At 38.4% G+C, this 13,649-nt stretch overlaps 1 protein-coding gene across 11 annotated transcripts in view; it reads right to left on the bottom strand.

The window, feature by feature from the left end:
- The window catches only part of TDRD3 (tudor domain containing 3), a 244,140-nt gene that overhangs the window by 123,818 nt on the left and 106,673 nt on the right, over window positions 1–13,649 (bottom strand). For all 11 annotated transcript variants that reach the window (XR_002518401.2, XR_002518402.2, XM_017951284.2 and 8 more), the window contains one exon: window positions 4,648–4,808. Coding sequence is in view for 9 of the 11 variants with exons in the window: in XM_017951277.3 (XP_017806766.1) it covers window positions 4,648–4,808 (161 nt within the window). In the remaining 2 variants the exon portion in view is untranslated. The remainder of the gene's footprint in view (window positions 1–4,647; window positions 4,809–13,649) is intronic.

Raw genomic sequence — 13,649 nt, 5'->3', positions numbered from 1 at the left:
GTAAACTTAGAACCATCTATTAGCCTTCAAGATCAGCAACAGTTGAATACAATTACAATAGTGAAGAAGGGTTCCCAATTCCAGACAATCAGCAAATTCAGATTTTCATAACTCTTACAGTCAAGGTACAGGTATATATAAAAATAAGCACCAAGGACACCAGGCTACTGTACTCTTTACCTCCAAAGAAACTGCTAATGAGTTAGATTTTACCTAAGACCTATGTAGTCAAGTTATTTGAAGCTGGACCTACAATTTCATTGAAACAATTGATAGTCTTACCAGATTAAATTCAAGTTCCATTCCCACAAAATAAAATACGGGCTAAATGTTTATTTTTATTTGTGTTGATGTTGTAATTATACATATTGTGGGGGTACATGTGATATTTTGACACATATATACAATGTGTAAAGATCAAATCAGGGTAAATGAGATATCTATTACCCCAAACATTTTTCTTTGCTGAGAACATTGCAAATCTACTCTTCTAATTATTTTGAAATATTCAATAAATTACTGTTAACTATAGTCACCCTATTATGCCACTGAACATTAAATCTTGTTCCTTCTATCTAACTGTATTTTTGTACCCATAAACCAACCCCTCCTTATCATTCACTCTCCACTATCCTTCCTGGCTGCCATTTTACTGTCTGCAGGAGATCAAGTTTTTTTAGTTCCCACATGACAAATCATGCAATATTTGTCTTTCTGTGGCTGGTTTATTTCACTTAATACAATGCTCTCCAGTTCTATCCCTGTTGTTGCAAATGACAAGATTTCATTCTTTTTTATGGCGGAATAATATTCCATTATCTATATACATGTATATACATATCACATTTTCTTTATCCTTCAACCAATGATGCACACTTAAGTTGATTCCATTATCTTGGGTATTGTGAATAGTGCTGCAATGAAAACGGGAGTGCAGATGTTTCCTCAATATGCTGACTTCCTTTCTTTTGAATACATATCCAGCAGTCAGACTGCTATGTCAAATGCTATTTCTATTTTTAGTTTCCTTAGGAGCCGCCATACTGTTTTCCAAGGTGTTTTTACTAATTTACATTCCAATCAGTGGTCTTTGAGCATTCCTCTTTCTCTGCATCCTCAAGAGCATTTGCTATTGTTTTAGTCTATTTGTGTTGCTATAAAGGAATACCTGAGGCTGGGTAATTTATAAAGAAAGGTTTATTTGGCTCATAGTTCTGCAGGCTGTACAAGCAGCATGGCATCAGCATCCAATTCTGGTGAGTGTTTCAGGTTGCTTCCACTCATGGCAGAAGGCAAAGGGGTATATGCAGATCACATGACAAGAGCAAGCAAAAGAGAGAAGAGGAGGGTGCCAGGCTCTTTTTAACAACCAGCTCCCGCAGGAAGTAATAAAGTAAGAACTCACTCACTGAAACGATGGCACCAAGCCATTCATGAGGGCTCTGCCCCTCCATGACCTAAATACTTCGCACTAGGCCCCACCTCCAACACGGGGGATCAAATTCCAATAGAGGGTTTGGAGGGTCAAATATCCAAACTATAGCATTTATTTTCTGTCTTTTTGATAATAGGCATTCTAACTGTGTGAGATAATTTCTCACTGTAGTGATGCTGAGTATTTTTTCATATGCCTGTTGGCCATGTGCATGTCTTCTTTTGAGAAATGTCTATTCAGGTCTTTTATCAAATTTTAATTGGATTTTTTGTTTTTGTTTTTGTTTTGCTATTATTTGAGCTCCTTATATATTCTGGATAGTAATCCCTTGTCAAATGGATAGTTTGCAAATATTTTCTCCCATTCTGTAGGTAGTCTCCTCACTTTGTTCATTGTTTCCACTGCTGTGCAGAAGCTTTTTAGTTTGATATAATCCCAATTGTCTATTTTTACTTATGTTGCCTATGTTTTTGAGGTCTTACCCCAAAAATTATTGTCCAGACCAATGTCTTGAAGCATTTCCCCAATGTTTTCTTCTAGTACTTTCATAGTTTTAGGTCTTATATTTAAGTCTTTTTTTTTTTTTTTTTTTTTGAGCTGGAATTTTGCTCTTGTCACACAGACTGGAGTGCAATGGTGTGATCTCAGCTCACTGCAAACTCTGCCTCCTGGGTTCAAGTGATTCTCCTGCTTCAGCCTCCCAAGTAGCTGGGATTACAGGTGTGTGCCACCATTTTTCACCATGTTGGTGCAGCTGGTCTTGAACTCCTGACCTCAGGTGATCCACCTGCCTTGACCTCCCAAAATGCTGGGATTACAGGCATGAGTCACCATGCCCAGCCATATTTAAGTTGATTTTTGTATATGGTGAGAGATGGGAATTTCATTATTCTACATATGGTTATCTAGTTTTCCTAGCAGCATTTATTAAAGAGACTATCCTTTTGCCAATGTATGTTCTTGATGCCTCTGTTGAAAATGAGTTGGCTGTAAGTATGCGGATTTATTTCTGGGTGCTCTCTTCTCTTCCATTGGTCTATGTGTCTGTTTTTATGCCAGTACCATGTTGTTTTGGTTACTATAGATTTCTAGTGTAATTTGAAATCAGGTAACGTGATACCTCCAGCTTTGTTCTTTTTACTCAGGGACTAAAATTTTAACACAATTTTTACTATCACCTTCAGAACCACAATTAATTCTTATTCAGAAAGTATATTTTGGTTTAGTTAATATTTTCATTGGTACCCAAAGGTTCCTTTAATCTCACTTCACTGCAATAAAGAAAAAAAAAAGCTGCTTTAATGATGAGTGAAGAGCATATGACGATAATTTTTTCAGTTGTCAAGTTGCAATAAATTCAACAAGGGATGACAGTAGACAGCATTGGGCAGATTGGGCAGTACCCTACACTCAGGGCTGACCTTGTGTTTTTATTCCTTAGAGAAATATACAGCCATAAAATTGGAGAATGAGCCATTATGTGGCAAGTCTTTCTTCTGAGTCATCTGTGAAGCTCCCTTGCAAGGTGTGTGACTGAATTTGACATAGGAATTTGAAAAGCTGTTTCTACACAAAAGTAGGAATCCTACTCTTCAAAAAGAAGACAACATAATCACAAAGTCAACAAATCTCCCTGTGGGTATAGAAATCAACATTTTAGACAAACATATATCTTCTGAGGAGGGGGCCTCATTTACCAGAGGCAGACACCAGATGAAAGAAGAAAAAAGAAGGGAAATCACTGAAAAGATCATACAAGGCCTCAACCTACCACATTTTCTCTCGCATACCTACTATTCTAAATCACCTAAGCTCCAGCAAATGTAACTTCTCACTCTTTCTGTTGTCAGAACACTGTGTCTCTGCATGTACTATTTCCTCCCTGCACCTTAAAATACCTACTCATATTTTAACAGCACTCCTGGTTACCCCAGGCAGAAGTAATTTTCGAGACTCTTAGTCCTTTCAGTTTACATATTTCTTACAATATTTGTATACCTATGTGCCTACTTCATTGGCGTATGAGCTACTAAGAGGCTGAAATTTAAACCTCATTTGCCTTTGTACCTTCAGCACTGGATTAAAGGGCTAGAACACCTGATAAATGCCTGCTCAAGAGAAAAGTATGGTATAGGAGTTTATATTAAGTGAAAAAGCTCAGAGGAGCCTGAGCTGCAAAGGTGAGTATATAAAATGACAAAGAATACCAAAAAAGGCAGGTGGGAGGAGGGCTGCAAATGTCTAGTGAAAGTTTCCACCTCAGAAAAGAGCTCAGAATGGCCAAACGGAAATACCAAGAATAGAGGGGACACTTTCCCTTCCTTCTCATTGCTTTCCTCCATTCCACTGGGCATGGCTCTAAAAGTTTCTTATTAAAATAACCAAATGCAGGATTTGGAAAATCATTCCCAATGATTTCCTAGGAAATGACTAAAGTCAGTCACATACCTCCCTGATTTCAGTCATTCCCTAGGAAAATTCATTAGCCTATAAAACTCTGCAAGAACGTTAAACAGTGTGATGGACACATTATTATACACACAGCTACTGAACTGTCAAGGATGAAACCATATTTTTTAAAATTCTGTTTGTTCTAAACAATTGAGTGACCTAAAGTATGTGACAAAACTGAAAAGATTACTTTCATGCAAGAACACCATAAATTTGTTTTTATAATTAACATTCAATCAAGAATGTAACTACTTAACTATTTTTTTATTTTTATTTTATTTTTTATATATATATATATTTGAGACAGAGTCCCGCCCTGTCACCCAGGCTGGAGTGCAAAGGTATGATCTCAGCTCACTGCAACCTCCGCCTACCAGGTTCAAGCTATTCTCCCGCCTCAGCCTCCCAAGTAGCTGGGATTATGTACCAGCCACCATGCATGGCTAATTCTTATATTTTGTAGAGACAGGGTTTCACCATGTTGGCCAGGCTGGTCTTGAACTCCTGACCTCAGGTGATCCGCCCGCCTTGGCCTCCCAAAGTACTGAGATTACAGGCTTGAGCCACCGTGCTCAAGCCATATATTCTTAACCATTTTTATACAGATGAAGCAGAAATGCACAAAAGCTCTATAATTTCATCTCAAAAGTTGTAATACACAATTAAGGGTCCATTCCTCCTTTTCAAAATTCTTAAATCATTCCAATTGAACAGCACCTTCAACATTCTGTAACAAATACACAAAAGAAAGTGCCAATCACCTTATTTTTGACATGTAACTAAATTCTACTGCTGTGCAACTTATATGACCATCAGTCATCTGCAATCGCAGCATCCTTGGTGCAGCCTGAGATTCTTCGTTATCCTTTGGTGCAGCAACATTGCGAACTTTTTGAATTTGCAAAACACATGGACCTTCGAGCTGTCAAAACAGAAAAGAATAAAAATCACTTTCTAGTCATGAAACTCTATTCAGGGCTGTGTTTTCATTTATAGTGTTTCTCTTTTCCATAATAGTCATGCTTTATGATTTATAATAACTTCAATTAAGATTGAAACTGAAATTATATATTATCAAGTTTTTTCTTTGTTTTGGTATTGAAAGAGAAAACTTCAAAAAGGTCTCCTGAAGAACAATTTTTTAAAATAATTCTGAATTCATTTTCAGAAGGTAATGAGAAAAGAAAACCCTAGGAAAACAGTTATATTTCAGCATGAAAGGTATATTTATCGATGTTGTTAGTCTTATGCACTCTAAATCATACACATAAATCCAGCTTCTCCCTCCTTTTACATTAAGGGACATTTTGAAAATAAAGAACTTTGCAGTTTTTTTAAGGGAATCAAATTTATGGCAGCAGTCCAAAAGAATGCTTTCTGGACCGGGCGTAGTAGCTCACACCTGTAATCCCAGCACTTTGGGAGGCCGAGGCAGGTGGATTACCTGAGGTCAGGAGCTTGTGACCAGCTGGGCCAACATGGTGAATCCCTGTCTCTACTAAAAATACAAAAATTAGCTGGGTATGGTGGCGTGCACCTGTAATCCCAGCTACTTAAGAGGCTGAGGCAGCAGAATCACTTGAATCCGGGAAGTGGAAGTTGCAGTGAGCCCATATCAAGCCATTGCACTACGGCCTGGATGACAGAGCGAGACTCCATCTCAAAACAACAACAACAACAATAACAAAAGAATGTTTTCTGTTCAGACATCAAGTTTAAAGTGCTCCCTCTTCTGGTATACATGAAGCATACAATACCACCAAAACCATAAAAAGTTCAAGAAGTATGAGTTGTAATTGACATATTTTCACATTTTCCTTTTTAAAATAAAAATTTTAATTTAACTTTGATATTAAATCTAATGCTGTATTATATGTGTTGGCCAAATTTCAAAGATAAAAATAAAATAGAGCAAAGCTGAGAAATAACAGTAAAATCTGCTTATGTGTCTGAAAAATAAATTTAACTAAAGTGACAACTTCTACATCTTTAAGTAGTATCATACCTTAGGGGAAAAAGGCTGTTTTAAAATTAGGCTTTTAAGTAAAATATTTCTGTGCGTATTAATTTATATTTTCAGCAAAGAGAAATGTGAAATGATTGACAAATATTTACACTACATTTCCTGAGCAAGCATGTTCCCAAGTTGAAAATTTTCTACTCCATATTTACCAGTATTTTGCCAAAAAATGAATAATTTTGTTATTATAAATTTAGGCCTAGAGAATATAATTAGAAAAGAGAATCTAAAGTTTCACCTAATTTTCACTTAAGAAAAAAAATTTCAAGTTGAAGCAAGTCTGAAACTCTTAACAAGTATAGATAAGCTGCTAATTCAGGATGAACTTTTTCTTTGGCTTTTGTTAATGCCATTAAAATAAGGACATTTAAATTAAATCATAGGCATGTTATGGTTATTATAGCTCACAATTCTGTTTATTTTGGTATCCCATATTTTTAGTCCAGGCACTGACAAATATCTAGCCTATGCTTTCCAATACAATCCTCCAGCCACATGTAGCTATTTAAATTTGCATTTAAATTAAAATTAAGTGAAATTAAAAATTGTTCAAACATACTAGCCATATTTCAAGTGTTCTATATATGCAGAGCACAGAGTTAGACCACTTTCATCACTGCAAAAAACCCACCACACAGTTGGTGATGATCTAAGCCTATGTGTTCCAAAATGAGTCCAAAATGAGACTCATGCATCCTAGGCACCTCACTTCCATTCAAATGTAGGAGGGAAACATTAGTTTTTATTTGATTCAATTAAGATTGAAACTGAAATTATATATTATCAAGTTTTTTCTTTGTTTTGGTAGTCAAAAAATTCCAACTTTACCAGTATTCGATTCCTGGAGAAACAACGGCACCCTTATTCAAACCATACAACACAGGTCACTAGGCATCTTCATGGAATTCTGGGAGTTCTACGTCCCCTGGGTGTTGGCATGTCACCTTCACTTGTTTGCTTTCAATGTGTTGTGACAAACTGCCTTTTCTTTGTGCACAGTTAAGTGGACATATGTATTACATTACCTAGTTTCACCCACTAATGCTCACAAAATGGACATCACTTTAAAAGATTCTGTCAAAGGAACACAAATTGAAGACAATGCCAATGATGCAAATGCAGGGCAGGAACAGGACTATTTTGGTGATCTACATCTGGCTGACTATGAGAACAAAGATCTGGGGAATGAAGGATAGGGAGGAACACCTGCCCCCAAATGCTGATTTCCAAGCAAGTAGCCAGTTTACTTATTTAATTAATCCTGCTCCTGGCCTCTCCACCTCTTTTTGTGGGTTAAATAGTGGCTCCACCAAAAGACAAGTCCAACTGGAACCTATAAACGTGACCTCGTTTAGGAACAAGGCTCTTTTCAGATGTAATTAAGGTAAGGATCTAGAGATGAGAACACTGTGAATTACAGTGGGCCCTAAAGCCAATGATGAGTGTCCTTAGAAGAGAAGGGGAAACAAACACAGAGAGACAGGGTATAAAGACCAAGTCAAAATGAAGGCAGAAATTAAAGTTACACATCTACAAGCCAAAAAAGACCAAGGACTACTACAGCTAGCAAAAGCTAGGAGAGAAGCATGGAACTGATACTCCCTCAGAGCCTCCAAAAGGAAGCAACCCTGCTGACACTTTAATTTTAACTTCTGGCCTACAAAACTGTGAGAAAATTAATTTCCATTGTTTTAAGCCACCAAGTTTCTGGTAATTTGTTACAGCAGCCTCAGATAACTAATATACCCACTCATGGAATGAGTTACCTGATTGCAAAGAAAATACTGTATATTGGCCTCAGCCTCATTCATCTTCCTCTTGAGATCCAGCCTAGCTAGGGAACATGAGGGAGGGGGCACTTATTCAGCCTCCTCACTGGATTGGCACTTCCATGAGTGAGTTGTACAAGCCTACATGTTCTGTGGTTCAGTTAATGCGTCCATTTGGCTGTCCCACTAAGCCACATCTTCAAAATACATTTTAATCAGTAATAAAGTTATTTTGGCCCAAATATGCCACTCTTGTACTTGTTAACTGGTTCAAAAGCAAAGTAGAAAAGGAGGTATTATTTATTAGATCCTCCTGAGAAACCCATAGATTTTACAGAATCTCTTGTCACTTCTTAATTTGAATCACCAAGCCTTAATAGTTCCACAATTCAGAAATATTCTATAAGTAAACCAGTATATATAATGATTTTTTTCATTATTCTGCTTACAATATTCAGTTTCTTATACTCTGTAGTTAAAACATAGGGAAGTAATGGACCTAGATAAAATATACATAATAAATTTTTTTAAATGTTATGGTTCTAAGATCCTAAATCCTGAATCTAAAATCATCTTAAGGCCAGGTGCGGTGACTCACACCTGTAATCCCAGCACTTCGGGAGACGGAGGTGGGTGGCTCTCTTGAACCCAGGAGTTTGAGACCAGCCTGGGCAACATAGGGAGACCCCATCTCTACAAAAAATACAAAAATTAGCCAAGCGTGGTGGTGTGTGCTTGCAGGCGCAGCTACTTGGGAGGCTGAGATGGCAGGATCTCTTGAGCCTGGGAGGTGGAGGCTACAGTGAACCATGATTGTGCCACTGCACTCTGGCCCAGGTGACAAAAAAAAAAAGTGTCTCAAAAAAAACCAAATCATCTAAAACATCCACAAAAATAGACAAGAATTAACCTCAAAATCTTTCTTCAACTACTGTTAAGAGCAACTCCAAAGTAAAAAAAAATACTAATTTCAAATGAAAATAATAAAAAGGATTAATCTTGGTCACACAAGTTTTCTTTAATGTCTGATTTTCTCTTTTGTATTAGTATAAGAAACAATCAAATGAAAATACTCTAAAAAATTTTAATGGCTTAGAATGATGTATCATTGCACCTCCAGGTAAGCATGTCTAACTCTAATAAACAATATTAAGTATCTGCTACAAATATTATCTCAGGGCATTAATCCACGCATCATTCCTTCTTCTCCCGAGGTAGATGAATACCTCTGTCATCTAAACTCCTAACTAGTCATACCAACTGATATGAAATATCAGATTTAAATGCTTGTGTAAGTTTATTAATTTATTGATCATACTAAATAACATTCTTGTGTATCAATCAGACTCTCCAAAGTCTGGATGACAGGGGACTAATTCTCTACAGTATAATCGCATCTGGATAAACACTAAAAACAATTTTTTTTCTTAACTCTAGAAACCATTTAAGACACTTAGCCTGAAAATACATGCCAGCCATTTATTTTTATAATCTTTTTATTTATTATTATTTATTATTTTTTGAGATGGAGTCTCACTCTGTCGCCCAGGCTGGAGTGCAATGGCTTGATCTCAGCTCCCTGCAACCTCCACCTTTCAGATTCAAGTGATTCTCCTTCCTCAGCCTCCCTAGTAGCTGGGATTACAGGTGTGAGCAACCACACCCAGCTAATTTTTGTATCTTTTTTAGTAGAGACGGGTTCAGCCATGTTGGCCAGGCTGGTCTCAAACTCTGGACCTCAGGTGATCCACCCACCTTGGCCTTCCAAAGTGCCGGGATTACAGGCGTGAGCAACCACACCTGGCCTGTTTTTGAAACTTATTAATTCTCTTGAGAAAGAAATTTCTCAATCTGTACACCTAACAACATAAACATCACATTCTCCATCAACCCCAGAAATAAACCATATACCCAAAAGGAATATATGAGTATGATTCAGTTCCAATCAATGTTCCATCATTATTGCAAAGTAGATTAAAATTAAGAGAAAATGAAATAGTTTCATCTTCCATAGTTCTTTTATCTACAAAGTCATAATTCATTTCCTTCTCTACCCTACCACTACTTCCAAAAGCATTTCCAGTAGCTTCAGAGGAGACTTCCTAGGGCTTATTTTTTCATCCATTCTTTTATTTTAAGGGAGGTTTTTGGCTAAATTATTGACATCTTTACCTTAAGGCCCAGGCAACAGGGCAATGTTTCAAGAAAGCTGCCTTGGAAGAAGAAATACTAATTCTGCATATAGCTGCTTTAAAAGCCTAAAAGATAAGCTTTAAATAGCATTTATGATTATCTCTTTTTTTACCTACTTTCTCTGTCAAACATCTCTTAGTATCATTTTAACACAATTTGACTTTAATAAATAAATATAAGCCAGGCGTGGTGGCTCACACCAGTAATCCCAGCACTTTGGGGGGCTGAGGTGGGCGGATCACCTGAAGTCAGGAGATAGAGACTGGCCTAACCAACATGGTGAAATGTGAAACCTTGTCTCTACTAAAAACACAAAAGTAGCCGGGCATGGTGGCAGGCACCTGTAATCCCAGCTACTTGGGAGGCTGAGGCAGGAGAATCGCTTAAACTCAAGAGGGAGAGGTTGCAGTGAGCCGAGATCGCACCATTGCACTCCAGCCTGGGCAACAAAGAGCAAGACTCCGTCTCAACCAATCAATCAATCAATAGAGGTGGGATAGGAAGAGAGAAAAAGTCGGATTTGTCACACACACCCTGTACCATTCTAAGTACGGTATCAGACCCAAGAAAACAAAAATAAAAAAGAACTATACATTGTTAGAAATTTCAAAAATATTCCCAATGTCATCCATGTACGCATTTAGGGTGAACCCCAATTTGGGCTACATTTCCCTCCAGAGAAGATGAGTGTTTGCCTCTGGCAGTAACAACACCGCAACGAAGAGTTTCAGCTTTGGGCTGGTGGCAAAGGGGCAAAGTTAACCTTAGCCAGCACTTTAACTCACTGTAAGTCAGTAGCACGCCCACTGGCTCAAGGCAGAAACAAGCACATATCCCTTCTGATTCAAGTGGCCAGGATTCTCACAGAGAAAGATCAAGAAAAATGAAATCATAACAAACTATCATGAGACTTACAAGGAAACAAGATACAAAGATTGAGAAACATTAAAAAAAAATTATTTAAAAAAATTTTAAGCCCCTAAGGACTTGAGAATTTGTAATTATCAAACACAGACTACAAAATAATAAGCCTAAACTAGAAAATTTATACAAAACTTTAAACCCAATAGGAACAAGTATCTTCTCAAGCATACATGTGACATTTACAAATACATATCAAGCCATAAAGACTCTACAAATTTCAAAATACATTTATCATTCAGTCCAAATTCTCTGATCACAACAAAACTGGATTAGAAATCCATAACCAAAACAAATCTAATATTCTGTAATCAAAATAGGGAAAGAAGTAATCATAAGATAAATTAAAAAATATTTAGAGCTAAATAATGAAAGTAGCATGTATACAACTTTTATACCTGAACATATAGTTATGTTTGTAAATATGTAAATACACATATTTCCTATATAAATATAGGAGTATAGTTAAATTAGTGCTAGAAGAAAAATTAATAAAGACAACTGGAAAAAAAAAAAAAAAACCAAAGAGTTGAATTAAGAATTTGTCTTTTGAATCATGAACAGCACTCCAAGCCAGCTCAAGAAGCAAAGCAGGCCAACAGAAATGCTGTATTTCTAATTTATTCCACTAAAATTGTTTAAAATGCTTTGTATTTATTGAAAGCTTAAATGGGTGGGTATTTGTTCACATAGCTCTACAGTACCTCACTGGGGAGCATTCCAGTATCACGAAGGGTCATGTGATCTAGCCCAGAGCAGCCATTAACCTAGTGATTAACATGGGAGACATTGTCTTATACAGAATGGGATGCTTAACTTTGGCAAGCACCTCAGTTACACATTTGCCTTTTCTATACAATTGTACTTCCCAAGTGCTATTCCAGTAAGAGCTGATACTCATTTTAGGTGCCAAACCTTTTGAGTTCAACTGATCAAACCAAAGGAAAAGTGTTGCTAGAGAAAATTACGAGAGGCGGAGCAAGATGGCTGAATAGGAACAGCTCCAGTCTCCAACTCCCAGCACGAGCGACACAGAAGACCGGTGATTTCTGCATTTTCAACTGACGTATTAGGTTCATCTCACAAGGGAGTGCTGGACAATTGGTGCTGGTCAGCTGCTACAGACCCACCAGCGAGAGCTGAAGCGCAAGGGGAAAGGGAATCCCTTTTCCTAGCCAGGGGAACTGAGACACACAACACCTGGAAAATCGGGTAACTCCCACCCCAATACTGCGCTTTAAGCAAACAGGCACACTTGGAGATAATATCCCACACCTGGCCGGGAGGGTCCCATGCTCACAGAGCCTCCCTCATTGCTAGCACAGCAGTCTGTGATCTACTGGCAAGGCAGCAGCGAGGCTGGGGGAGGGGCACCCGCCATTGCTGAGGCTTAAGTAGGTAAACAAAGCTGCTGGGAAGCTCGAACTGGGTGGAGCTCACAGCAGCTCAAGGAAACCTGCCTATCTCTGTAGCCTCCACCTCTGGGGACAGGGCACAGATAACAACAAAAGCAGCAGAAACCTATGCAGACGCAAATGACTCTGTCTGACAGCTTTGAAGAAAGCAGTGGATCTCCCAACACGGAGGTTGAGATCTGAGAAGGGACAGACTGCCTACTCAAGTGGGTCCCTGACCCCTGAGTAGTCTAACTGGGAGACATCCCCCACTAGGGGCAGTCTGACACCCCACACCTCACAGGGTGGAGTACACCCCTGAGAGGAAGCCTCCAAAGCAAGACAGACAGGTACACTCGCTGTTCAGCAATATTCTATCTTCTGCAGCCTCTGCTGCTGATACCCAGGCAAACAGGGTCTGGAGTGGACCTCAAGCAAGCTCCAACAGACCTACAGCTGAGGGTCCTGACTGTTAGAAGGAAAACTATCAAACAGGAAGGACACCTACACCAAAACCCCATCAGTACGTCACCATCATCAAAGACCAGAGGCAGATAAAACTACAAAGATGGGGAAAAAGCAGGGCAGAAAAGCTGGAAATTCAAAAAATAAGAGCGCATCTCCCCCGGCAAAGGAGCACAGCTCATCGCCAGCAACGGATCAAAGCTTGACGGAGAATGACTTTGATAAGATGAGAGAAGAAGGCTTCAGTCCATCAAACTTCTCAGAGCTAAAGGAGGAATTACGTACCCAGAGCAAAGAAACTAAAAATCTTGAAAAAAAAGTGGAAGAATTGATGGCTAGAGTAATTAATGCAGAGAAGGTCATAAACGAAATGAAAGAGATGAAAACCATGACACGAGAAATACATGACAAATGCACAAGCTTCAGTAACCGACTCGATCAACTGGAAGAAAGAGTATCAGAGATTGAGGATCAAATGAATGAAATGAAGCGAGAAGAGAAACCAAAAGAAAAAAGAAGAAAAAGAAATGAACAAAGCCTGCAAGAAGTATGGGATTATGTAAAAAGACCAAATCTACGTCTGATTGGGGTGCCTGAAAGTGAGGGGGAAAATGGAACCAAGTTGGAAAACACTCTTCAGGATATCATCCAGGAGAACTTCCCCAACCTAGTAGGGCAGGCCAACATTCAAATCCAGGAAATACAGAGAACGCCACAAAGATACTCCTCGAGAAGAGCAACTCCAAGACACATAATTGCCAGATTCACCAAAGTTGAAATGAAGGAAAAAATCTTAAGGGCAGCCAGAGAGAAAGGTCGGGGTACCCACAAAGGGAAGCCCATCAGACTCACAGCAGATCTCTCGGCAGAAACTCTACAAGCCAGAAGAGAGTGGGGGCCAATATTCAACATTCTTAAAGAAAAGAATTTTAAACCCAGAATTTCATACCCAGCCAAACTAAGTTTCATAAGTGAAGGAGAAATAAAATCCTTTACAGATA

This window comes from Papio anubis, chromosome 15 (assembly GCF_008728515.1).
Source record: "Papio anubis isolate 15944 chromosome 15, Panubis1.0, whole genome shotgun sequence".
Classification (NCBI taxonomy): Eukaryota; Metazoa; Chordata; class Mammalia; order Primates; family Cercopithecidae; genus Papio; species Papio anubis.
This window is presented reverse-complemented; position numbering and strand designations above follow the sequence as displayed.